The sequence below is a fragment of the Gobio gobio genome (assembly GCF_949357685.1).
Source record: "Gobio gobio genome assembly, chromosome: 10".
Taxonomy (NCBI): domain Eukaryota; kingdom Metazoa; phylum Chordata; class Actinopteri; order Cypriniformes; family Gobionidae; genus Gobio; species Gobio gobio.
The window spans coordinates 40,161,085-40,186,619 of record NC_137116.1 but is presented as its reverse complement, the minus strand read 5'-3'; the positions used below and the strand labels follow the sequence as shown (position 1 = coordinate 40,186,619).

The following is a 25,535-nucleotide window of genomic DNA, read 5'->3' as shown; positions in this document are numbered from 1 at the left end:
CTGATCATCAACTTTCTCTGTCAACTCAGGCTTTGATCCTGAGTTTAGGAGTTTAGCTGTGACATCAGCAGTGAACAGCCAATCACATGCTGTGGATCAGTAAAACTGAGATTCACTTCTCACGAGAGAAGCAGTGTGATTAACTTCACTCTTCTGCAGAAAATACATGATTGAAAAATATTAAGAATTGAAACAAATTTACACAGAAGAAAAGAGCTGTCTGGGACCACTTTAAGAAAAATCTTATACGTCAATGCAAGTAAAAGTTATGAAGTTAGTTTAGTTGATATATAGAGAGAATTGAACATTTATGCTCACATGTAATTTTTTATAGATTTAGTTATTGAATTTAAAGCTTATTTGTATGACCTTTATATAGGCTATTTATTTTAATGTTAAAGGGGGGGGGGGCACTCAGTTTCAGTCAGTCTCATGTCAATCTTGAGTACCTATAGAGTAGCACTGCATCCTGCATATCTCCGAAAAGTCTTTATTTTTATTATAATTATAAAAGAAAGATGCGCTGTTCCGAGTCTTTCCGGAAAAAGCCGTGCGGCTGGGGGCGTGTCGTGTGGGCGGAGCTAAAGAATGTCGAGCGCGCGCCGCTGTTACTGTGTTGAGTGCGTCTGAAAGCTGCGTCATCCCTAAAAGCGGGGAAAAACTTTATTCAACATAAAAAATGGCTTTTAATCAGATACAGCCATACATCTATGATCCGGAATCAGACCCAGAGGCTGAAGTTGAACAGGAGCAGCAGCAAAAACGACTAGAGCAGGACGTCGACTATGTGGTATAAGTTACACTAACTATATAATATGTTTAGCGGCTTGTGTTATAGAACACCATGTCAAGCGCGAGTGTTACAATGTGTGTGTGTGTGTGTGTGTGTGTGTGTGTGTGTGTGTGTTTACGCGTGGTTTGTGAAGACATGATTTGTAGTAAGCGGACTGGTTTTGCGCGTCAGGCTAGTGTTTACATAGAAAGACATGGAATAGTAGCGCATTTGAATGAAGAACCGCGCTTATTTAGTTCAACATATTTCCCCATTCTTTGTGTATTGTTGTTTGGAGTGCTTTTACAATACACAAACATACACATATAGTGGCCAGCTAAACAAATGTACACACACTATACATCGCATGCTCCATTGATCAATACGTGATCATGTTTGGGCTACTTGGGCATAGGCAAAAACAGACATTTGAAGCAGTCAAACCTGCGGTTCCAACGTTGGGACCTTTATCGTTGGGACCGCTCCATCCTTCAGTATTAGGCGATCTGAAAATCCGGCGTCGAACTGGGCCTTGTTTATAAAACAATCGGCACCGAAATGCAGGGAACAGACATAAATATTTGCGCAACTCAGTTGTTGATCCGGAAAAGCAAATTCCATCTGTACGAGCCAGCGCTTTGATGGGCGTAGCCTATTGCTTTCACGCTCTCTCTCTCTCTCTTGCGCGCTCTTCCGGTAGAATTGTCCGTACGGCCCATACAAGGAAATTCCGCCCTGTTGACGTCAAGCGGACCCATGATCGAAAAAAACTTTCCGAAACTTATGACTAACAGGAAGTACTAATTTTGGCAAAGAAATACTCCCATCAAACGTCCACCTTAGCTTATGAAACGGTGTCCATGTTTAGCATGGGAATCCAAGTCTTTAACAGTGCCAAAAGATCAGTATGCATGAAACAGCATTTCACCCCCCCTTTAACAAAATGCATATTAATGATTGATTTACTAAAATTATACTTGTGTAATTGATTAAGGGTATAATAATTACATAAATTATTTTTAAATAATTCAAAATTATTATTATTATAAATAAGCATTGTTAAAAGCCAGAGGCTTAAGTCTTTAATAGCCATTTGCTATGTAGTGACCTTTAATTTGGAGAAGAAAAAGGGGGAGTGACTTTATTGCATCAGTTATGTGTCACTTTGCTCACAGCTGATTGGTCAAATTTCAGTTTGAGATCTCTTATCCAGAACATAACCTGCCCTGGAGCAGGTTAGCTGTGGAGCGTAAGTTACTATGGAGATGAACACAGCTAAAAGCCAAACCACTTTAATGGTACCTTAAACCCAGGATTGGTACAAACTAAGCTTAAACATATCTGGCTAGCCAGCTAAACCGGCTTCATGGTATAGGCCCCAGGTGTGTTTGATTCAGGTTGAAGCCAAAATCTGCAGGGTGGTAGCTCTCCAGGACCAGGGTTGGACACCCCTGATATACAGTATGAAAAAGGAGATTTGCTTTGATATCACATTTAACAGTGTTGTTAAAATTATTATAATTTTTTGAATTTTATCTTAAGTGATAAGTTCAACGATGACAAAGATAATTAAAAGGTAATCTAATGTAAAAGAAAAAAAAAAAGAAAGACATTTTTTTTTTAAATAAAATGGCTTGCACAAATATCCAAAATACTGATAACAAAAAAAAAAAAACATGTCGTCATGCATACCTAGCGATCTCTCTCTAGTCTCAAAGGTTCTTGAGTGTATTTAATTAATTCTACATATTAATTAAAGAAACCAGAACAAGTCAATGTGAAATGTAAACATGCAAGTTCTAAGCTGTGTATAATTGTGTAGGCATTGTCCGTGAATGACACATGGTTATGGTTGATAAGTGTACTTATCAGGTTTCTTGAGGAAGTGAATTAATCAGATAGAGTTTATTTCTATAATCTAATGTTAATCAGTACTGAATGTATTTACCAATTGTAAATATACTCAAATGTGAATTGAAAAGTAAATCTATAGCTTGTTTATTTTCTCTTTTTTTCTTACAAGACATCTAAGACATCAACATTTAAAAGCAAGACGCAACATTGTACTTTACAACGGGACTGTTCTACCATTCTACTAAAAAAGCACACAAAAATATTATGAAATATTTCCAGTGTTAGATATTATATGAGTGAACTCATTTGAACGTTTGAATAGTGATTGCTCAACCGGACACAAAGCATGAACCTAAATGCACAGCATAAGAGTGTTATTTCCTAAACAGTCAGTCATTTTGAATGCATTTAAATAAATATAACAACATATTTCATTTGTCAATCATGCAAAAATGCCCTCCACCCTTATTCAGTGTCCTCTAGCAACAAGTATCATCCCATACAAAATATACAACTTCAAATAAATATATATTACAAATAGTAAGAAGCAGCCACAGTCACACAGACGTGAAGGCAAGTAGTGTTCTTGCAGATGTTTGGTGCCATTATTAACCCAGTTATTGGAATCAATACATATATTACTATACATACATACATACATATATTACTTTTACAATTTCATAATCCAGGTGGAACATTAGAAATTGCACAGGCCCACTGATTGAGTGATTTAACAATGAGTTTGTAGGCAACTTTGTTTTTCTGGATAGTGATAGTTCAGGATAGTGGAACGTTTTCAAAGTTTATGAGGTAATATCCTCTAAAGGTGCTCTATGGTTTATTAGTGGATTTTTATTTGAATTAAAGCCAGTATATAATGACTGTATCCTGAAGGTCATATTTGTGAGGTTAGTAAAAGTTTATACCTGTTTATAATACTGAAATGCAGTCAAATCACTGTGGCAAGTGGAAATACTCAGTCCTAAATCAACACTGACTACAATCTCAGTACAACAGACGAATGGTCAGGTACTTTAACTTTGGATCAGTGAACGAATGAACAATGAATGTAGGATTTCATACAGTGACTCTAAAAAGAATTTAGACACTTAACTTTTGGGGGTGAAGGCTATTGCATTAGATAACAAAATATCAAATTGGCAAATTTCAAAACAACAGACAGTACTTTTTTTTTATCATTTTGAACACTGTAAAAATGTATTAATTTGTATTTTTTAAATCTCCAATATTTGGAACCGCTGTTCATGAATTCATAACACTGTAAAAATTAATAAATTATTATGTGTCCAAAATAAATGGATCGTTTTAAATTTCCAAATATGTGTAGCCACAATTCACAAATGAATTAATATGCTAAATTTGTAACACTGTAAAGATTTATTCATTTTTAAGTGTCCAACAATATAATTACTTTTGAATATTGTAAAAAATGTGAATTTTTAATTGTCCAATAGTGTCCAAATACTTTTTGGGGCCACTGTTCATGAATTTTCTTATGCAGGTACAGTCAAATTAATACATTTTCATTTTTAAGTGTCATAAATTAGTATTGATTCCTTTTGAACACTGTAAAACGTGTCCAAACGGTCCAAAAGTGTCCAAATACTTTCAGGTGCTACTGCACATGAACTAACCTATGCAAGTCCATGAAATGCTCGGAACGAGGTGACGAACAGGTAACTGTCTTTTCCTCTCCTCCTCACTCCCCACTGTCCTTCAGGTCTTCTGTGTGTCTGCGATTTGCGCGTTTAGGGAGGTCAGCCCCGGCCGTCAGCTGCTCCCAGTAGGACTGGCAGTACTGCTGAATCAGACGCATTTCAGGTTCCAGCAGGAGCGCTGGGGTAGGAGGTGCAGGGTCCTGTTGATGGCTCCTCGAAGCCTCTTCCTCCTCATCGGGAGTGGTGAGGGCTACAGCGATGTCCCGGTCCAGGATACGTAAAGAGACACGAGCCAGCGTGTGTTTGAAGTTATTTTCTGTGGCCAGGCAATGGTATTGGCCTGCATCTGCTTTGGTGAGAGTTTTCAGAAGGACCCCCTGAGGCGTCTTAAGAACCTCCCCGTCTCGATTCAGCTGTAAACATAATCGGAGAAATTTACATAATCTGACTATACACTAGTGTTGGTAAGATTTATTGCTCTCTTGCTCACCCAGGCTGCATTTATTTGATTTAAAAATACAGTTAAAACTCTAATATTATTAAACATTATAACAAATTAAAATAATCTTTCTATTTTATGCTGATTTGGTGCTCAAGAGACATCTCTTATTATCAATAGCTACAGTATGTTTCATTAAAAAAAAAAACTGCTGGATAGAAACGCCAAGATGTGCATACATTTTAAAAAAATTACATTAAAAACTTGTGCTCAATTGAGGTGGATACATTTTTTATCCGATGAGAAGGCATGTGCGTAAACTACTATGGAAACACATTTACCAATTAAATCCCTCGATGCACAACAAAAAAGTCACGTGATTTTGCCTCAACAGTTGATGTGACTGGATAACTGGACTAACCAGCGGGAAAATGTAATTGCACAGCATCTCAAATGTTGGTTGATTTGAATTATTTGGTTTAATTCCCTCCCAGAAGTGTCTCGCAAACATCAGGAGGCATCCATATGCAAGATAACATGATGTTAATTGGGTTTCTTCATAGTCATTTATGATGTATGAAAAAAATGAACCACAGTGGCTTCCCCGATTGCAGTAATTTCCATTTTTATTACAGATATTTTGCACCAATTTCCCAGGAAGTGACGATTTTGTTCTCTTGAACACATGGGATGAAAACGCTGCTTTATTCATAAATGTTTTATGCGACATTCCAATTCTGCGCATAAGTAAAATTCGCAACTTTGCATGGAAACATAGCTATTGTTGAAAACAGCTTAATATTTTTGTGGAAACCGGGAGACATTTTTTCAGGATTATTTGAATAGAGATAGTACAGCATTTCTTTGGAATCAAAATCTTTTGTAACATTTTAAATATCTGACAATCAACGTCTGATAAATGTAATGCATCCTTGATAAATAAAAGTATTAATTTCTTTGAAACAACAAAAAAATCTTCTTGACCCTAAACTTTTGAACAGTAGTGTATAATAATCGACAAAATAAGAATTATTATATAATACACGTTTTATTTGGCTGCATGGCTGGTTAGTGACTTGTGGTTTGAAATAAAGTAAAAGCACGCAATCTTACCACTTTTCGTCTTCCCTCCTTCTGGTAGAGCCATTTGATAGTGGCCTGAGGAGAGCGCGGCACGCACTCCAGAAATGTGCTGCTCCCCTCCACCCCAAACTGAACTTTTTCCTTCAGTCTCCTCTCCACTATTAGACACAGCAAAATATTATGGTCATATGCTGTGTCTAATTATACAAATACATCAGACTGACTTCATTATAATCCTGCAGGCTGATATTTGTTGATGAACTGTGGCAATACCTTTGGCATTGTAGCCCCGGCACTGACGCAAAGGGTCACCGTGTTTAACATCCTGCCTCCTGCTCCTCCTAAATGACATTATGCAAAAATTATATAATTAAATTCCACATCATTTTACTGAAATGGGACTCACAAAGGCCCCTTAAGAAATTTTTTAAAAACCTTCTTGTCATGATTCAGCTGTGAGGAGGGAAGTTGAGTAAGTGCAATTTCAAAGAATTCTCTGACCTTTTGGTGGCTTGTGTAAAGGCAGAGCAGTTGTCTCCATCCCAGGCACAGTAGGGGTCTCTGGCCAGACAACAGTCCGAACAGGCCTTTCCATACACTCCACAGCGGTGCAAAGACATCTGGGTAAGACCTGCCTCTGAAGATGCATACAGCTGTTGCTGAAAAAAAAAAAAGGAAAATATTTGTTGCTGTTAATTCTATGATTCCTGTAATATATTTTTTTTTATTATACTCCTATCGGCTGTTTTATTTAAAACTCATTTGCTACATTTAATTTTTTACTCTTACCCTTTTGGCTGATATGTGCATTGTTTTGACAGAAGCAGGAGTCTGTAAATGAAAATGAATAGAAGCATACATCACTATGTTTTATTACGTATTGTACTTAAATATGTATTGTACGCTTGTATTATGTAAATGTATAAAACATAAAATTCTGATGTCTGAAAAATGTTGAAAAAATAAATTTACCCTGAAAACTTCCACTTCCTCTAAAGTGAGCTCTTCCATTGTGGTCGGATCCTTGGGCAGGACTATAACTTTTTGGACCGTACCACGATCTGTGGGACGACAGAAAAGTGACACACAGTTTATACAATACGTTTACCAGAATCTGCAACCTACATTACATTTCTAAAATTGATAGGACAAATTTTTATCTTGTGTCGACTTTAACAACTAGGCTACACTATCCCAAGTTTAACTTGATTCATTTCAGCAAATCAGAGGATTCCAGTCTCACCTGTTCCCAGAAAGAGAACCTCATATCGGCCATCCACAGCATCCACCTGGTCCACTGCAATAGTAGTAAAGCGATAGTCTACACCGGAGCGCACCACCAGAGGGCGCTTGTGAATGGGATACACAGGGTGATACATGAGAGGATGAGCACGAATGAAGTTAACCGCTTCATCTGAGAACTCTTTTGTGGACTGAAGACCCGGTGTGAATGTGCCTCCCGGACACTAATGCGGGAAACAGTGGGAGAGTCAGTCAGATAAATGTACATGCTTCTGGGTTTGCTCAAAGAAAATAGCCTTACAGCAAAGATATCACAGATACTGTAAGATGGATGATAAGAAGCACAAAAGCATATTATGCAATAACAAAAACATTTGGGTGAAATTACCAAGTTCTCATGATACTTGAGAGAAAAATTGACTGAAACTCACCGTTCCCGGACGAGGATAGGGAATCTTCCCTGTGTATGTAGTCCATTGGTAGTTGTGTCCGTGTTTATGGGCGAAAGGGCCATTAAAGACATTTCGGATGTCAGCCATTGAGTAGACACACACGGCTGAGCCTTTAAAAACAGAGCTAAGAGACAAAAACGAGACAGATGAGTAAAATATCACAGATCCGGAAACAAACAATAGTGGGGGTGTCAGAAATGACTATAATTAGTCAGAAATATGACTATAAAAAAAGTCAGAAATGACTATAATTTGACATTATCACTGCGTCCGAATATGCCTACTTCCATACTCATCAAAAAAGCAGTATGTGAACTGAGCATTTGTCTGAATTTATAGTATTCATAAAACAGTACAGCGCATTCAATTGACACTTTACTATCCCATGAGGCCACGGGAGAGGATTTTGTGAATGGAGGTGAAGCGATGCAACTGACGTTGTAGGTCACATGACAATGACAACATGGTAGATGTAGTACATCCAAATTAAATTCATACCACACACGTTCATTCTATACAAAACATACGTTTTTAATTGTTGTGAAGTAAGTTTCAAACCAAATGTAGTACCTACTATACAGTATGTGATTTTGGACGCAGCATATGTGTTGATGTGAAGCTATATAGAAAAAGATGAAGAGATGTATAAATGAAAAAGCAGGTGTGTACCCAGATGTTGAGAAGACGCCATATACCACAGGGTTTCGTTCATCCTGGGTAGGTTGGATAAACACATCCCCTGGAGAGGAGGAGAAAAGCATTTGAAAAATGTGTCAATATTCAGATATTAAGTATGCAAAGTCTCTGGAAAACAACAGCATTTGCTATATAAGTGAAATACTTGGTATATTTAACACCACTAGATGGCACAATAATCTCAAAACTGCTATGCAACACATATTAAACAAACTTGGAAAGAAAACAGCACCCACTCAGTTCATCAAAGAAGGTTTCCACCCCATCATCTCCCATCACAGAGCACACCAGCCTGGCCTTCAGAAAGGTCGTCCATTTGTTCACGAGAGACTTCTGTCCGCCCTCGTCATTCTGTGAAACACACACAGCTGTTTATTGACTGGCTGAACTCTGAACTGCTTCTTGTGCACCTGCTGTTTCTGGTTACGTGAAGCAGGATAGTGCTCACCAGGCACACACGGCCCACTCTGGCCAACACACTTGGACTCGCTCCTCCCCCCGAGTCCAGACTCTTCTCACGGAAGAAGAAATAGAGCTTATCGTCGTTCTTCTCTGAGCTGTCAGGAATCTGTTTCATGTGAACAAATACAGGTTCTAGGAAATAAACAGAGTGTGCATGTAACATCCATCCAAATATTTAATGGAAACTAAAACAGCTGAGCAAATATTTATTGTCAATCTAATTAAAATTACATTTGCCAATCCAAATATGAACAGCCGAGCTATTTACCATTCAGCCACCTAGAGTCATACTGCTCTGATCTCACAGCTGGCCGGCTCCCCATGGTCCTGAAGATGCCTGGATCAGTGCTCATGAAGTCCACCGGCACTCCCGCATACAGGTTTCCATCTAGAAGTAGGAGAGGTGATAAATTAATTCATGAGGACAATGTTCCAGATGATTTTTTGAAGTTGATGAAGTTGGTGAACTCTTCTGTGACGACACATTAGACAGGATATTTACCCTTCCATAAGTTCTGTTGATCCTTCATGCTTTACAGAACATCAGATAAACTGGAGACTCCCATATTTACCAGCATGGCTTTTAGTAAGATATGCTTATGGTACATTCACATGTATATTATTTAATTATTATATTCTTTATAAATACATGGGCTAGAATGAACTGATGTTGCAAAGCACTTTACTTATTTAAAGCAATTATTCAATGATGTAGTAACAGGATTAAAACTACCAAGGCAAAAAAACTCAAGTTTGTATATCTATTGTGACCTGAATCAGTGATGTAAGCAAATGTAAAATGTAAATATCAGTAAGTATACTGATATTTTCATTCTGTTATGATTTTTGTGCTATGTTCTGTTATGATGCTGTTATGATTTGGTTATATTATATGTTATGTTATGATTATTTGTTCTGATTGTGTTATGCTCAGTTAAGATATATTATGATTTGGTTATGTTATGATTCTGTAATATTAAGTTAAGATTTTGTTCTGATACTGTTTGACGTTATGATTCGTTATGCTATAATTCTTTTATGCTAAATTATATTCTGTGAGGTTACCTTATGATATTAAGATTATATTTGCTACATTATTGTATGATGTTATAATTATGTTGTACGTTATGATTCTGTTATGTTATGGTATGATTCTGTTATATGTTATGATTGTTATGATGAGGGATCGTTTGATAAAATGACAGAAAACAGTTGCTACAGTAGGATTGGCTATTAATGTGCTTAGTGAAGGATCAATTACATAGAATCTAAAAGTAATACAGCATCTTCATTAATCGTTTCTTACTAATCAGGGCTGCAACATTCTCCTGGTTAGGATCATAAGAGCATTTTCCCTTTCCAGAGTCCACATAACCAGGAACCAGCCTGAAGAGGTAGTCCTGTGGACATCAGAGCAGGATGAGCATTTGGTTTGTCACTGCAGGTTTTGTGTATTTATGAATATTTATATATCCATGTCTGTGTGTACCTCAGCTCTCCAGCCTCTGTTGATGAAAGTGCAGATGGGTTTATAAGCTCCTGTGCCACAGGTGTACAGGTGAGTCCTGTTCCACGGCTCAATCAGACGCACAAAGTTAGCACATTCCCCCTGAAAACACACACACATTAAACTGTTAAAGGTGATATTGGTCAGATCAAGAGACTCATTCTATTTAGTGATTCAGTTACTAGGATGGTTTGATGAAAATAACTCACATGCCTGCCTTTCCCGGTCATCTGACACTCTCCCTTTCTCTGAGCTGGAGCCGGCCAGTGGATCTGCAGACATAAAACACCCAGAGCATTATGAGAAGAATTCACTGACACTTCCAATTCTTCTGGGGTCAGTGTTTGGGGGACAGTTGCTTCATGTTATTTTGTTGTGAATGGAATTGATTCATTTGAATCATCCCTTACAATGAGAGGCTCTTTGTTGATGTTTTGCATGTCCAGAGAGACCAGATATTCACGGCTGCCCAGGTACAACCGCCCCTGGTCTGGGTCAACGTGCAAGATCCGGTAGTCACTGGTGTTGAAGGAGAAACTGAAAGGCCTTGCTGTCCGAGTGTCCATCAGTTCTGATGAATGACAAAAGAGAAACACAGGAAATAAAATGATGAATCCTGATGATAAAACTTTTTATTTTATTTTAATATAATTTAAAATGTAATTTTAAGTGTTAGATGCCACTACTCCAGTGTTCAGTGTCATTCTGATATGTAGATTTAGTGCTCAAGTAACATTTTTACTAGTATTACCGTTGAAAACTGTTTGTTTTTTTTTAATTCAGGAAAGTTCATATACACAGTATCAATTATTTAGTTTTAAAGTGACACTGTAATAAATGATAATATTAATCATATTAATGATAATGCTCAATTAGGAACACTTCTCTGGCTACATTTGGTGTCAATAATGGATTTTTGAGCCTTATTGGTGAGCAGTAAAGATAAGACAGAAAGGGTGAGAAAATAGTGTTTCATCTATAGGGGGTGCTCTTAACTCTCTCTTCATGCATCTGCTTTCTGAAATCCACACGCTCTCACTAAACACAGTTCTGTGGAAATTTCCTTTTCCAGATCAAATGGTTAAAATAAAATTCATGTAGTAGCAGTGTTCTGGGCCGTCCCTCTTCAGCAAGCTTTTCTTGAAGGTGGAAGGAAGAGCCGAGAAGCGTAAGTTGGTGACTCTTGGGAGCAAACTGCACTTAAGACAGTTCCAGAAACATTTCCTGAGTGCCAGCAAATAGAAAAACACTTCCACATGCATACTATTCAGTCTCAAAGGCAAAGACTAAATTCAGAGGAGTTAAAATGAACCGTTTACCTTTACCCAGACATTTTTGCAGGCTGTCACAGGACTTCAAAAGAACGCCAGACCCTGATGCAAGAATTGCAGTTAATGTTGTGTGAATGTTTAACAGCGTAGACTTGTATCGGTTATGAATTATGATTAGATGATTTCAGGCCTGAAAGAGACGTCAGCATCTAATAATAGACAGGAAATATTTTAAAGGAATAGTTCACCCAAAATTAAAATTGCGTCACAACTTCCTTACTCAGGATGAATAGAAACCCATTTAAAACAAATACATTTCTACACACACTCAATTTAATTCTCCCCTGTGAGGAAGCCCTGTAGCTCTTTCACAAGCTACATTCATAGATTACCAATTATACACTGATGTCCCTCCGCATTTTTTCCTGACTAGATTGTAGATTCATCCACACCATGTCCAGTAACATCATGGACTTCTTGTTATAAACTGTTATGCAATACACTACTACCATATTCTAAAGTTTGGGGGTCAGTAAGATTTTTTTTTAAACATTAAATTATGTTCTTTTGAACATTCTATTCATCAAAGAATCCTCAAAAATGTATCTTGGTCCAACAAAAATATTAAGCAGTAAAATATTAATAATAAAGTGGCCCTATTATGTTTTTTTTCCGAATATTCCCTTTCACGCAGTGTGTAATATAGCCATTTGTGAATTTAAACATTCTAAAAAGAAATGACGCCTTAACGAGTCGCTTTATATTGGAATCTCACTGAGTGACAGTTCTACGTCACTACACGTCATTTTACTGTTTAACACGGGATTCGCAAAACACCTGCTCTTCAGTACCAGTACCAAGTTTATTTGGACAAGCTTGCTCCTCAGAATCACAACCTGTAAGTATGAATAATTGTTGGAGTATATATTTTCTACTGGGTGTTAAACTTAGTTTAAAGCTAACCGACTAACTCGCGGTATTACTGTCTTACTGAAATACTTCAGCAAATCAGCTTTGGAACACTCTTACCTAAAACTGTGTCTATTAATGCAGATTGTCTGTCGTTCTTACTACTTTGAGTAAAGATAAAGATTTGTTATGCAAACTTTAATGTTACATCAGTCATTCACGTTAGTGCTGGGCTAATGTATGTGCCGTTATTGATACAGCTCATACCCCGCAATAAAATGAAAAAAAAAACAAAAACAAATACACATCAGTTTGTTGATGGACATACACTTGTCAATGCTGATGGTGAGGAATTACAGTTGAAACATCTCATAAATGTACCTCAAACTGAGTACCATATCTCTGAGAAACGTCCTGCTCAAGTTGTCCTTGTGATGGAGGTTCATGTTAAATAACTAGCTCTTCCAATGTTTCATTAAAGGACTCGCGCTGAGATTGATATGGTAAAAATCGACATCATCGTTACTGTTTTTACAGTATGTACAATCGCTGAGGAAGCCTCCAGAGCAAAAGTACAGTTATGACAAGCGCTGTAAGAGGTATACCATTTCGTACAGACTGGGCCATCTGGCCAATCAGAGCAGCTTGTGAGAGGAGGGATTTAGAGAGATTGATGTGCAATGTATAATAATGAGAAAAAGCAAGTGTTTTTTTTTACCTTTGATGCATGTAAACATGTTATAGGAGACGTATTTTAAACTTTAAAATAGCATAATAGGGAAACTTTAATATTATTGTCTCTACTAGGTGTCAGTCAGATTACAATCCATATATGAAATATGTTATTCCTGAGAGATTTGTTTTCTCGCCTTACAGAGCAAGTATAAAAGCAACATTTTCTTTCAGTAGGTCAGTCAATGCAACGCTTTCTTTGTGTATTATCAAATCGGAAGGAATGCAAGAGTGGGCTAAAAAGCTTGAGCCATTTTCAGTGTGTCTGATGAGCTTTTAAGGGCTGAATATTTCAAGCACTGACCTACTGGGTGGCAGTGCCTGTAAATGTTCTGAGCATTCAAATGAAGCTTAATACAAGCTCACTGTAGCCTTTCACATTGCAATTTAAGGCTGCCTTTAACTGGCACATACCAAAACTTGAAATTACAAGCGGGGAACCAATGTGTCAATGAGCTTTGTCATCCTTTCCTTGGACGATCATCCATACGGATGTTTATACACCATCGGAAATGTTTAGGCACAGGAAATGAGGGCATTTTGATGACGACTTTAATGTCGTAAAAGTAAATATATGTTTGAGTGTGTGTCTATGAGTGTGTGTTTACAGGATGCTCTGGAGAGGGTGCTAAAATAACCGCTAATGATCGGATATCTGTTGGACACGGAACTGGGTGGGCAAAAGGGAAAGAGTGTGTTTACAATCCTGTTCCCTTCTCTTCCCTTTACCGTCAGGAAAGAACACCGGACACGGCACCTCTGCCAAACCTGCAGTGGACCAAAGTGGACGCAGCACAGGGTTAATTACAATCACGGGTGAAAGACGCTGGTACAAAGGTGAGGCACGTAAAGTCTAGTGATACAACATCCTGCAGGAAGTCTTTGTTGTGAGAAGAACTCAACAGGGACTCAATACACAGGCTTGTCTACTTTCAAATAGATGTCAGTCTCAAAATAACTAAACATAATACAACATTTAAACATAACTTGCTAAAGTAAATCAATTATTCACATTTCTATCAATATTGTGTAAATATATGATTAACAATAAATGAATGAAAATATATTATACTATTATATAAATATAATGTTTAAAAGTTAGTTACTCATAAGCACACAATAGCATAATCTTTAAATTATAATAATTAAAAGACATTTTCAATAATTTGATTTAATCAGCGCATCATAATCTGAATAAATTATTAAATTGATCGATAGGCATGGTAAAATACACAATCATGAGGTAAGGTTACACACTGGGCGCACTAGGGCCATTGTAGAATATCATGTTCCTCTTTCAATCTTTCTGCCAGTTTCTCATAGTCTCTAGTTGGGTACACTTTCTAGAGTTACACAAAGACCTTCCCTCATCTGCAGGCGCCTCCGAAACAAAGACCATCCCGGTGGCAAACAATGAACAATCCATCTCAGATAACAGCAGAAAATAGAGAGACCAATGAGACAAGTGGATTTTCCGCCCAGCTATTCTAGATGTGAAGGAGAGGGTGGGGTCGAGGGGGTTTAATAGTGGAAGGGGGATCTTTCCTGGCGGGGGTAAAATGCGTTGCAAACGAGGAAAATGGCAACGCAGAAACGGACTGGAACAGAGCCAACGAATTTCAGCGGAATTACAGGGACGGGTGATGAAAGACAAGACAAAGCTAACAATAACTAGTTAGATCCAAATTACTGAGGGCGTATAATTCAGCCCGGTCATCTCTTCAATTAGGTTTTATCAGGGCACAAGCAGGAGGAATATGAGCCTGGGGCAATTGGAAATATGAAACATGAGGTGATTGATATTGGAAACAGCTTTTCTTTTTTCATGAATCCTGCTAATATCCTTATGAATTTCCTTCAAGGCATTTTTAACCCACATCTTGATTGGATTGTTTGTGAAGAACAGAAGGGTCAATTGAATTCTGTAAATCTCAAAGGTCACTAAGAATTGAGGCATCAAACACCATTCTTTCATTCACAGAATCTCTATTTAGTGGTTATGAGGCAATAGATGTTTTCTTATTGTCAGTTAAGTCCGTAAACCATCATCAGACCATTACACGTCCCACCTCATTTATCCTGCAAAACGATTGATGCAACCATAATACAATTCTGGTTAATAACCAATAAATAACTAGCATAAAATGTTTACTATCTTTCTTAAATAAATAAAAAATACTATTGTTTTAGTACAAGTGATTTAAGGAATCACAACAAATTTATGTACAGAGTAAAAATGTATTTATTTTTGTTTACTTGTGTTTTATTTAACTGTGTTTATAAAGATTAACTTTTAGTAATAGAGGACAGCAAAGGTAATCTAATTATAAAATTATGAAAAATTAGTGTTTATATAGACAGATGCCGATAAAGTAAAAATGATCAATATGGTACCAATGATATCTCATCTCATTTTATATGAATAAAATGAGATGAGACGTTTGAAATAATACATCTGAAAATTCTAGAAGGTCCACTAGATGTCAAACTGGAGTCAAACAGTTCTTATCTCTTGTTTACAGCAAGTTTTCTGAGAAAAATTGTTCCAGAAATATCCGTCAAAATTGCCAAATGACCTAAAAATTACTTCAGAATACTCTAAGAAAGGCCAACAATGGTAGCTTTGAGTGCTAACCTGAGTCAAGTCAGCTTTTTATGTAGGTCATAGTTATTGTACCATAGCAAAGAATGAGGCCCCACAGAAATAGCAAACTAAAATGGAGTGACTGGGGAAAATGTGGCTATTGGAAAAAGTTGTTTACAGTCCGACTGGTACAACACAAACAAATCCAAAATTGTGCTTATATTCTGGTGAGTTGCTGTTTTTAATCTCAGAGTACTTTCCAAACAATCATGCGCAGGGTTATAATCCCACATACATGAGAGCCGGGCCGCTCTATCATTTTTGGGGTAATTATGTGGCACAGTGGTATTCACCTCTCCACCTTCAGCTTATTCAGATGAAACATTATATGAGAGGATTCCTCTTAAGTGATTCACACTTTTAATACCTGTTTACATCAGACGTGCTTTAAGCAGCCCATATTTCAACCTGCTCCCACATTTTAATTAGAGGGGCTGTGTTACATGTGGATGAATGTATGTATTAGTTGCACTAATGTGTGTGTATGAAGTGACTGCATGAATGTGCATGTGTTTGTCAAGAACAGGGGTGACAGTCAGCTTGACAGCTGACAATGACTATAATTGTACAAAATGACTTTGATTTTGACCTTATATACGCTTTGAAGATGTACAATTATCAGAGGAGGATGGTGGGAAAGAGTCTGTGGGAATAGCCCTCATAACTTCTTCACAACAAACGAGCTGTGTCAGATTGCCCTTAAAGAGAAAGAGACTAAAAAAAACAAAAGAAATAAATGAGAACAGCAAACAAGGAAAAGAGGAACCCAAGCAAAAGGAACTGCAAACCTCACATGAGTTGAGTTACAGCATTGGTTCTTGAGACATCTATGCCTGTCATTAAATTTTATAATATCAACATTTCCGCTATGCAATTAATAAGGGATAGGCCTAATCACTGGAATGTTCTTTACACAAATTTTCTCTTTTTGACCCCCAAAACCACCTGTCCTCAGACTCAACACTTAATATATTTTAAATATATATTAAACTTAAGTCAAATAGAAATATAAATGTCTGCTAATGCATATTTATATAAAAAATATTATTAATAAATGTCCTTTTTATAAGGTGTCCCTACTTTTAAAAACAGTTTTTTTAATAAAACAAAATGTCTACTGTATTTAAGAGTATTTTACAGTATGTGTGTAGATATATATATATATATTTATTATTTATTTTACATTCAGTTGACCCTGTCTGATTTTCTTTCTGACTAAAAGTCTGTTTCAATGTGTCAATTAATTCTTAATCAAATAATGACAATATTTAGCTGTAATAAATATTTGACATTACAGCACACATTATTTTTGTATCTGACTGTGCTGACAAATAGAAAAGCTAATGTTTGAAATCTAGGAAATTACCAGTATTACTTTGAGCTCTTGAATTTTTTTAACAATAAACAATATACAGGAATTTGTGGTTCTATGGAATATGCTCCGTTGAGTACACATGTACCCCACCTCAACCGTGCTGACAACATCCACCATTTGTTTTCAGCCAAGAACTGCCTGCCACTGGAAAGGAAAGTGTGTGCGCGTGTTGTGTGTGTACATACTTAGAATAAAGAATAATACAAATTCTACAAACTAAATCTGATAAAACCTTTCTGCGTACATTCCAAGTAACTGGATACATAATTCAAACATAAAATTCGTGTTTTTATTCTAAAATGGTCCCAATTCTATGTTGTTTTGAAGTATAAATAGTCAAAATAATAAATAAGAAGTGCACTTCAAATACCCAGATTATTTTTATTTATTTTTTTACATATTTAACCGAAAAAACAAACAAACACTAGGTCTCATTTTGAAGACTGCGCCCTCCAGAGGTTGGCTTTTTCAGCAGCATACATCATTGAGACTGCTTCATTTCAGAAAGTAACCATTACAATCCAAAGCATAAAGACATTACAACAATTTATGATTCACAAGAAATAACAGTCAATTTTATAATGGTTACTTTTCTGAAATGAGACATCCTTGCTGACCTATGCGAGCGACAAATGCGACCTCCGGAGCATGCAGCCTTCAAAATGAGACACAGCTAAAGTGTGGAACGTGGTACACTTCATGCTTTCAACTGTCGCTGCTTTAATTACGTAGCCGAGGGGGAAGGACTATCAAACTTGTCGTCTAAATGTCTCACACTACACAGTAAAGTACATAGTATGTCATGTGGGACACAGCTAAAATGTTTTCTTAAAGGTAGGGTGTGGGTTATGGTTAGTCTATAGCATACTGTATATAACTTGCTTTATATAACAACAATAGAAGTCTGGTATGTCCTCATTTAGACTAACACTGTGTGTGTGTGTGTGTGTGTGTGTGTGTGTGTGTGTGTGTGTGTGTGTGTGTGTGTGTGTGTGTGTGTGTGTGTGTGTGTGTGTGTGTGTGTGTGTGTGTGTGTGTGTGTGTGTGTGTGTGTGTGTGTGTGTGCGCGCATGGGCATGGGCATGTGGGTGTATGCAAAAGAGAAAGAGAGGCTGAATCCGATAGACAGGTAATGAATAATCTTTGCGCTCACCTTTAAAAGCCAGGTGCACTCTGGGAGCGGAGCGATGTGTGCAGGCCACTTCAAACACAAACAAAGCCCACAGCAACAGGAGGAGTCTTGTTTCCATAACTCTCATGGTTAGACCCATTTGCAGGCAACCTATACAAACTCACACAAAAGAAAGAAAATAAAACAAGGTGGACATAGAAAGAAAAGCACAAGAGAGGCTAAATTTATCATTGATTTTGACAAAGGAAGAGGCTGAAATGACAAAGGCAGAACAGATGAAGGATAGCCTGGAAAAAATAGCTTGGAAATAAATGAGAGGATGAAGACAAGGAAGAGAGACGGAGACAGTTCGATTTAGAAAGACAACAGAAGGAACAGAGCAAACATGACTACGTACTATACTACACTGTTGTAAATTTAGCCTGGAGTTTTTACAGCCAGACAAATCCTAGCCTGTCACACCTTCCTCCATTCAACTCCATGGAAAGACAGAGGTTTCAGGCCTGCATTAGAGGGTCAGCATTTATGATACATGGTGTCAGTTTTATTTTAGGAAAAACAGGTGCCGTTAATCAACTTTATCCACCCGGTGCAACTGCACAGGGCTGTTTTTCAAAAGCTTTGTGAGCTAAGTTGATTGTAGAGACCATTGGAACCACTGGCAATGGTTCCACGATGGTTCCACGATCTACTTAGGTTTACGTTGTAGACTATAGTTTATGACCTGTGTACGAGGAGAGAGACTTGAGAAGGGAAAGCATGATAATGAAACGTAACATTAAAACAACATTAAAACATAAACATTATTACGTATTTACAGCTAAAGAAAAGTTGAATATTTGTGAACATTTAATATCATAGATATTTGTATAATTGCCCTTATACCATTTTATAAATACATTTTAGATACCTTAACCCTACTCCCAAACATAACCATTTAATAGAAAATATTATAATAGACAAAAAGGATATATAAAATGTAAAGGACAGAAATATGTAGGAAAACATATTTTAGTGTCAATATAGCATTAAAAAGATATTTGGAGCGGCTAATCTCTTACCTCTAAACCTAAAAATATGTACAGTTATAAAGAAAAACATAACAGACAAGTAATCACAATAATTTATTTATTGCAAAAATGTCAAAAGAGGTACCAAAAGTAGTACAAATGACGATGTGCTGCAGTCACAGTCCTCTCTGGTGGTTTATAATAGTTTTGTATGAGATACAGAGCAGAATTTAAGTTATTAATCGCTGAAAATGTTCACACAAGGTGCACATTTCTCGTTCTGACGCACATCAACCGAAACGCGGCATGTCGCAATCTTTGACGAAGCAGACGAAAGACAGTGAGCGTTTAATATCACTGTCGTAAAATGTGTCGTAAAGCTTCTCGAGGAGGCGCCAATTTTTTAATTTGTAACGAATACACATTTTTTTAAGGTGACGTAGTAAAATTGTACTTACTCAAATAAGTATTGAGTGATATTAGTTAACTAGATGTACTTACTATATGGTTAGGGTTAGTTACTTGTAATTATGCATAATTTACTGTTATTAATAGTAAGTACATGTTGTAACATGTAACTATGTCACCTTCAAATAAAGGGTTACTTTTGTAAGGAGTGCGAGATTTGGCGTTTATGGTCGCTGCTGAGAAATGAGATAAAGATCACTGAATAAAGGTTTGAATTTGGGTCCGTCACTCAATCATATGGATTCTAAAGATTTGGATTACAGCGCACTAATACAATTTATTACTTTTGTGAATTTATGTTTTTGGTGTATTTTATGGTTCTATTGTCAGTCACAGCATAGGAATATACTGAAAAAACACCCTTTATGTCCCATCTCTAACAAAATAAATATTACATGTTAAATAACAGTAAGCGATTACAGAAATGTTCCTAATTGTAAGGTTTTAGAGTGTAGTCTTGTTTAACATTAATAAGGATTTTCAGAAACAGCTTCTGATGGAAAGGCAACAGCGTTCTATTGACTTTTCACATTTCAGGGTTTCTCGGAAGGAAAAGTGGTCATAGTTGGGTAAACTATAGCGGTGAATGAGAGACTACATTAAATATACTTTTTGTGTTCCCATTTGCTCAAAAAACAAATGAAAAACTCCACAATAGTGTTTTCACAACTTAGATAAAGAAAGAAAAAAATAGAGAGCGATTGATTGAAGATGTCAATTTTACCGTCACTCCCACTTTCTTGTAATTTGATGCAATGGCAATATAATGCTAAGTATAGTGTTATAAATGTACATACTTCTTTAAAAATGACAATATAAAAAACGTTGCAGGATTTATGATGCTGATGACCGTTGAAACACATCATCACAGTTTGTGAAACGGGTCCATTGCCCATGCGCGACTAACTACTACTTCTAGTGTAACCGTCTACTACGGTAAAGACAGCTGATTTGTGTCTGATTTAGTCTGATTTAGTCATTAATACATGACAGATTAGATAAGTAAATGTTATATTTTATGGTCATGTGCATTTTAATTGTATCTGTATTGAATTCCAAAACTAACCCTTTTCTTGCTTTTTTTAAATGACCATTTTTTTTATTTTTTTTTACATGATTAAATGATCAGTTACGCCGTCCTCTTTGTTCCTTAGTGATTTTAGCATTCTTTGACAGTTTACTTCTGGTTGCCATTGCAGTTCATCAGCAGCTGTTGCTTAAAGTCCCTATTATGTAATCCTTCGAGTTTGCAGCAGAAGTCAAACAGAACAGATATCATAATTTCATATTAAATAGATGAGTAAACTGTTAAATAAGTGCGACTGAAAACAATGTCATTGATATGCCAACTGAATACAATAGAATCAAGATATCAATGCCATGATTTCACATTGAATAATTTAAGGTTTTCTTTTAATGAGGCTTTTTTCTTCATTATATCAGTTGCATCAACCTGACATTTTCAAAGGGGTACTTCAGTGCTGGCAAGATGAATGTGTATTTAAACTGGGTCATTTATGTAGTAGAAATGTGAAATTAGTTTTGAATTTGGTGCCTTCTAGACCGAGAAAAGACAGAACATTTATTTTTGTCTCATGTGGATGAAAGACAACAACTCCCAGAATGCACTTGCTTCGCTGCCCAACAAGGCCACTCCCAAAGCCACGGCTATTGGTTATCACTTGCCCACCATGACACTGCCCCCACCGTCGTTTTGATTTTCATAGTAATAAAATAATTTCGTTCAGTTAGAGAACAGACACTAAGATTAAAAACTGAACGCGTCTTTTCAATAAAGTGTGAGTGAGCCGAATGAACGTCACAGCACATACGCAGCAGGAGTCAGATTTCATTCATCACGAGAGCAAAGAGCTGAGCAAAGCTGAGGTAAGCGCGGCAGTCATTCATGACGCGTGTCCAGTCTGGCGCGTTTTCAGATCATGCCTATGGAAGCTTAACTTTCATAGGAATTCATTGAAAAGTTGAAACACTCGCTTAGCTCAGCACCTGTATGAATTCCCGAGCTGAGCGGCCATGCACATTTACAGTCTGTGAGTAAGATCCCACCCCTATGGGCGGGTTGAAAACATGCGGAACTAGCTCCTTCTACTGGCTGTAGTCTCTAGCCTCTGGCCAAAAATAATTATATTAATACATTTTTCCAGAAATAAAATGCATAATTCTCTCGTCTCAGGGGGACATGAGAGGGGAAAGTACGATCATTTGAATATAATACCGGGTTTGAATGAATTAATGAATTCTGTCATTAATTACTTACCCTCATGTCGTTCGACACCCGTAAGACCTCTGTTCATCTTCGGAACACAAATTAAGATATTTTAGTTGAAATCCGATGGCTCAGAAAGGCCTCCATTGGCACAATGCACTTTACACTCTCAAGACCCATAAAAGGTACTAAAGACGTCGTTATCTCACTACAGTGGTTCTACAATAACTTTATGAAGCGACGAGAATAGTTTTTGTGCGCAAAAAAACCCCTTAAATAACGACTTATATAGTGATGACCGATTTCAAAACATTGCATCATGAAGCTTCGAAGCGTTATGAATCAGTGAGTCGATTCAGCGGTTTGGATCGCCAAAGTCACGTGATTTCAGCGGTTTGACACGCGATCCGAATCATGAATCGACTCACTGATTCATAAGTCGTTATTTAGGTTTTTTTGCGCTCAAAAACTATTCTCATTGCTTCATGAAGTTATTGTAGAACCACTGTAGTGAGATGGACTTTGTAACGACGTCTTTAGTACCTTTTATGGGTCTTGAGAGTGTAAAGTGCATTGTGCCAATGGAGGCCTTTCTGAGCCATCGAATTTCAACTAAAATATCTTCATTTGTGTTCCGAAGATGAACTGAGGTATTACGGGTGTCGAACGACATGAGGGTGAGTAATTAATGACAGAATTTTCATTTTTGGGTGAACTAACCCTTTAATGCTAATCGCTGAAGTAACCCTTTAACTTCAAGCTCTTCCAAAAACAAAAAAACAAACAGAAAAGAAATAATAGTAATTCATTAGTGAATTCCCATTATTTTATGTATGAACTGCATATTTAACATACTAGATGCCCCTTAAAACAAAAATGTGGCCGTCCCGTCATTGACCCAAAAATCTTTTTCACTGCTTGTGAAAAAGAGCTTATTATGATGCCATGTGCCTAGCAAAAGCTGGAGGTGGCAAATCAGTCCAAGCTGCTGCAAAGCCCCGTCACGTTGCTCATTGTTATAACTTGGAAGAACTCGCTGGAGTCCAGGGCTGCAACTGCTGCCTCTTTTAGATCAGTTTCCATCAGGTACTGATCCTGGGCTCCTGTTTATGACATCATCAGCTGGCCGGTGATGTATGGGGGGTGATGTCAGCACGGCAGGCACTCGCATACTTGGGATTTGCATGTCCATGCATTCTCCTCATCGGAGATGCTTGATTAAATCAGCTATGCCAACTTACATATTTTTATTAGCACTTATAAGTACTGCACCTGTGTGTGCACCACAGATTCGCTCTCAGCTCTTTGTGTGTTTTGCCTAAAGTACATGTGGAGGCAAAAGTTTTGACACTAGGCAACTCACTTAATCCTTTTCCACAAACTCACGCGTGCACACACAAACACAAACACCGGTCCAGGCTCTGCCAGCTGTCACTGGTTCAAATTCACATTCAAAGTGCGTCTAGGGGCTTGTCCAGGAATGTACTACATGTCTAAACTGCAAGATGACATAGAGTGAGTGAGAGAGCACCGTAGACTACATAGAAAAGTTGGTAAATGAGAGCGGAGAGTAAGAAAAGGCACTGAAGATGGTTATCTCTCTGTATGTTCATGTAGATGTGTATCATGGCTCTGTAGACATCAGATTGGGATCATAGTTGCTGTGTTAGCATTAGACAAGACAAGAGCAAAGAATTATTGGTCTGAAAGCTGCAAACGCACATTTGTGATCTCGGGTGCACCCGTGAGGGGCTACGAAAAACCAACAAATAATTGATATAATCTTTTCCAGTTCAAAGCGTCCTCACTTTTGAACCTGATTTCAAAAACCCTCTGATGTTTTACTGTGTTTCACTGGCTCGTGATGAAAATCACACCGTGCAAGATCAGATTTGTTTTATGTCTCCTCTCCTTCACATATTCAGCATCAGACACTTGGCATGGTTCTGGCATTGGTTTGAGGGGAAAGAGTATAGGAAGTATACACACACACACACACACACACACCCACCCATTGCTGAACATTTAACTAGACGGATAGAAGCCTTTACCTGGCTGTACGCAACTAATTTACATCTACTTGCACAAAAATATGCATGCCTAAATCTCTCAAGTAAACTGTTAAGCGGGATATTTGCTGCTTTAAATTTTCAGTGGAACTTCACAGGTGTAAACGGTTATACTTTCTTGTTAGCATGCATTATGTATCAGTCGTCCTCTGCTGGAATGGCCAGAATATGAATTATGGATGCTCAAGCGCAATCTATGACGTCCATTAAATCCAACTTCAACGTGTCCGTTTTTGCCCCCCCTTTTTTCCGTGAATGACAAAATGTCACACTCTTAAAGTCCAATATATACCTTGAGGTAAATACAAAAAGAATATTATGAATAAAATACATTTATAAAATGGTAGGGTGATGTCAAAACTATTAAACAGTTGCCACATATAGTACTTGACAATTATCAACTGATTTGATAGGTCTAGTTTTCAATAGTGAGCATGACAAATCATTTGGTCATGTTAATTGCATCTTTATATAAGCTTTATATTCATAGGAAACTTAAGAATTACAATCAGGATATCATGAATTGTTATATAAATAAAGATTATCTGCTAAATAAAATAATCATTTTAGGCAAAACTTTATGACCTAACATTCCAGGGATATCGGTTCCTTTGAATAAAATTGTCCATATGATATTGAAAGATTGGCCGAGCTTGGAACAAGAACCATCTGGAAAATGTGCGTATAACATTTATCTCCATTTTAGGCTAACAGTGATTATATTTTCCTTATTCTGTAGTTTCTCTATAACACTAATTTAAATTGATTTCTTGAAGTAGCATTGCAATATTTTAAAATCGAATCTGGTAACGACATTATGAATCGCTGTTAAATGTCAATTCTGCTATGATAAAAATTCGGCATGTTCGCACAAATTAGCAACTGACGTATAGTCGACCAATAACAAAAAAATAATCTTTAGTATTTTCATCCTGACCAGCGAATTTCGTGCCCAAAAGCTCTTAGCAACTCTGACTGTGAAGTTTAAAACTGTTTATCTCTATGAGAAGTAGAGTATATTCACCTGATTCGCTGGTCTTGTGGCTCAGTCGGTCTGTTGCTCCGTGTATTTGGTGTCTTGAGGATCAGGTGAGATGTTATCGTTACATTCCTTACCGTCTCTGTGAGCACAGCTCGTGCCTCAAACTCTGAAATCCGTCCAAAAACCTTCTCATAAAATTAAAAGAGCTTATATAGATCTAGCTTTTTGAATTCCCACTTTTGGGGCGTGTCAGTGTGTCCGAAAAAAACGGAGATAAAAGTTGCAGTTTGTGCACGCAATTCCTCGGGTTAGGCTACTTCTAGGCTGTTATCTGGACAGTTGAGGAGATAAAGGCAACACAAGCCAAGATGTGTTTTGTTGTTTTCGTGACAATATCTCCAGCGTTTGCCAGTTTGAATACAAAACAGAAGATGTGTTCGTGGTCTTGTCACGTAAGCTCCACGCTGCACGTCGTGTAGTGTTGAAAGTCTGCGCGGTGGCAGGTGTTTGGTTTATTCGGCCGGTGAAGT

At 37.2% G+C, this 25,535-nt stretch overlaps 2 protein-coding genes across 3 annotated transcripts in view; one reads left to right on the top strand and one right to left on the bottom strand.

The window, feature by feature from the left end:
* Window positions 1-2,749, top strand: part of wasa (WASP actin nucleation promoting factor a) — a 19,857-nt gene extending 17,108 nt beyond the window's left edge. Inside the window, exon 12 of the mRNA XM_079827659.1 lies at window positions 2,190-2,749. The gene's annotated coding sequence lies outside the window, so the exon portion shown is untranslated. The remainder of the gene's footprint in view (window positions 1-2,189) is intronic.
* On the bottom strand, window positions 2,744-25,535 carry sema3ga (sema domain, immunoglobulin domain (Ig), short basic domain, secreted, (semaphorin) 3Ga). 2 transcript variants are annotated; one of them, XM_079827657.1, is made up of 18 exons: window positions 25,048-25,535; window positions 18,271-18,399; window positions 10,597-10,757; window positions 10,396-10,458; window positions 10,169-10,288; window positions 9,986-10,079; window positions 8,948-9,067; window positions 8,666-8,811; window positions 8,454-8,568; window positions 8,191-8,260; window positions 7,501-7,645; window positions 7,071-7,293; window positions 6,800-6,888; window positions 6,617-6,658; window positions 6,329-6,486; window positions 6,101-6,168; window positions 5,858-5,985; window positions 2,744-4,718 (listed from the first exon to the last, which is right to left on the bottom strand). In XM_079827657.1, exons 2-18 carry the CDS (start codon window positions 18,386-18,388, stop codon window positions 4,347-4,349), a joined length of 2,232 nt encoding a protein of 743 aa, XP_079683783.1. In that variant the 5' UTR covers window positions 18,389-18,399; window positions 25,048-25,535; the 3' UTR covers window positions 2,744-4,346. The 2 variants fall into 2 exon arrangements, with proteins under 2 accessions (XP_079683783.1, XP_079683784.1); XM_079827658.1 differs by having other exon boundaries at window positions 18,271-18,408; window positions 25,048-25,503.

Coding starts and splice junctions, on each gene's coding strand:
- sema3ga (XM_079827657.1), bottom strand. CDS start 18,388: ATGGGTCTAACCATGAGAGTTATGGAAACAAGACTCCTCCTGTTGCTG. Junction 8,569..8,665: donor GAGTGGGCCGTGTGTGCCTG/GTGAGCACTATC, acceptor TGTGTTTCACAG/AATGACGAGGGCGGACAGAA. Junction 5,986..6,100: donor CCGGGGCTACAATGCCAAAG/GTATTGCCACAG, acceptor TGTGTCTAATAG/TGGAGAGGAGACTGAAGGAA.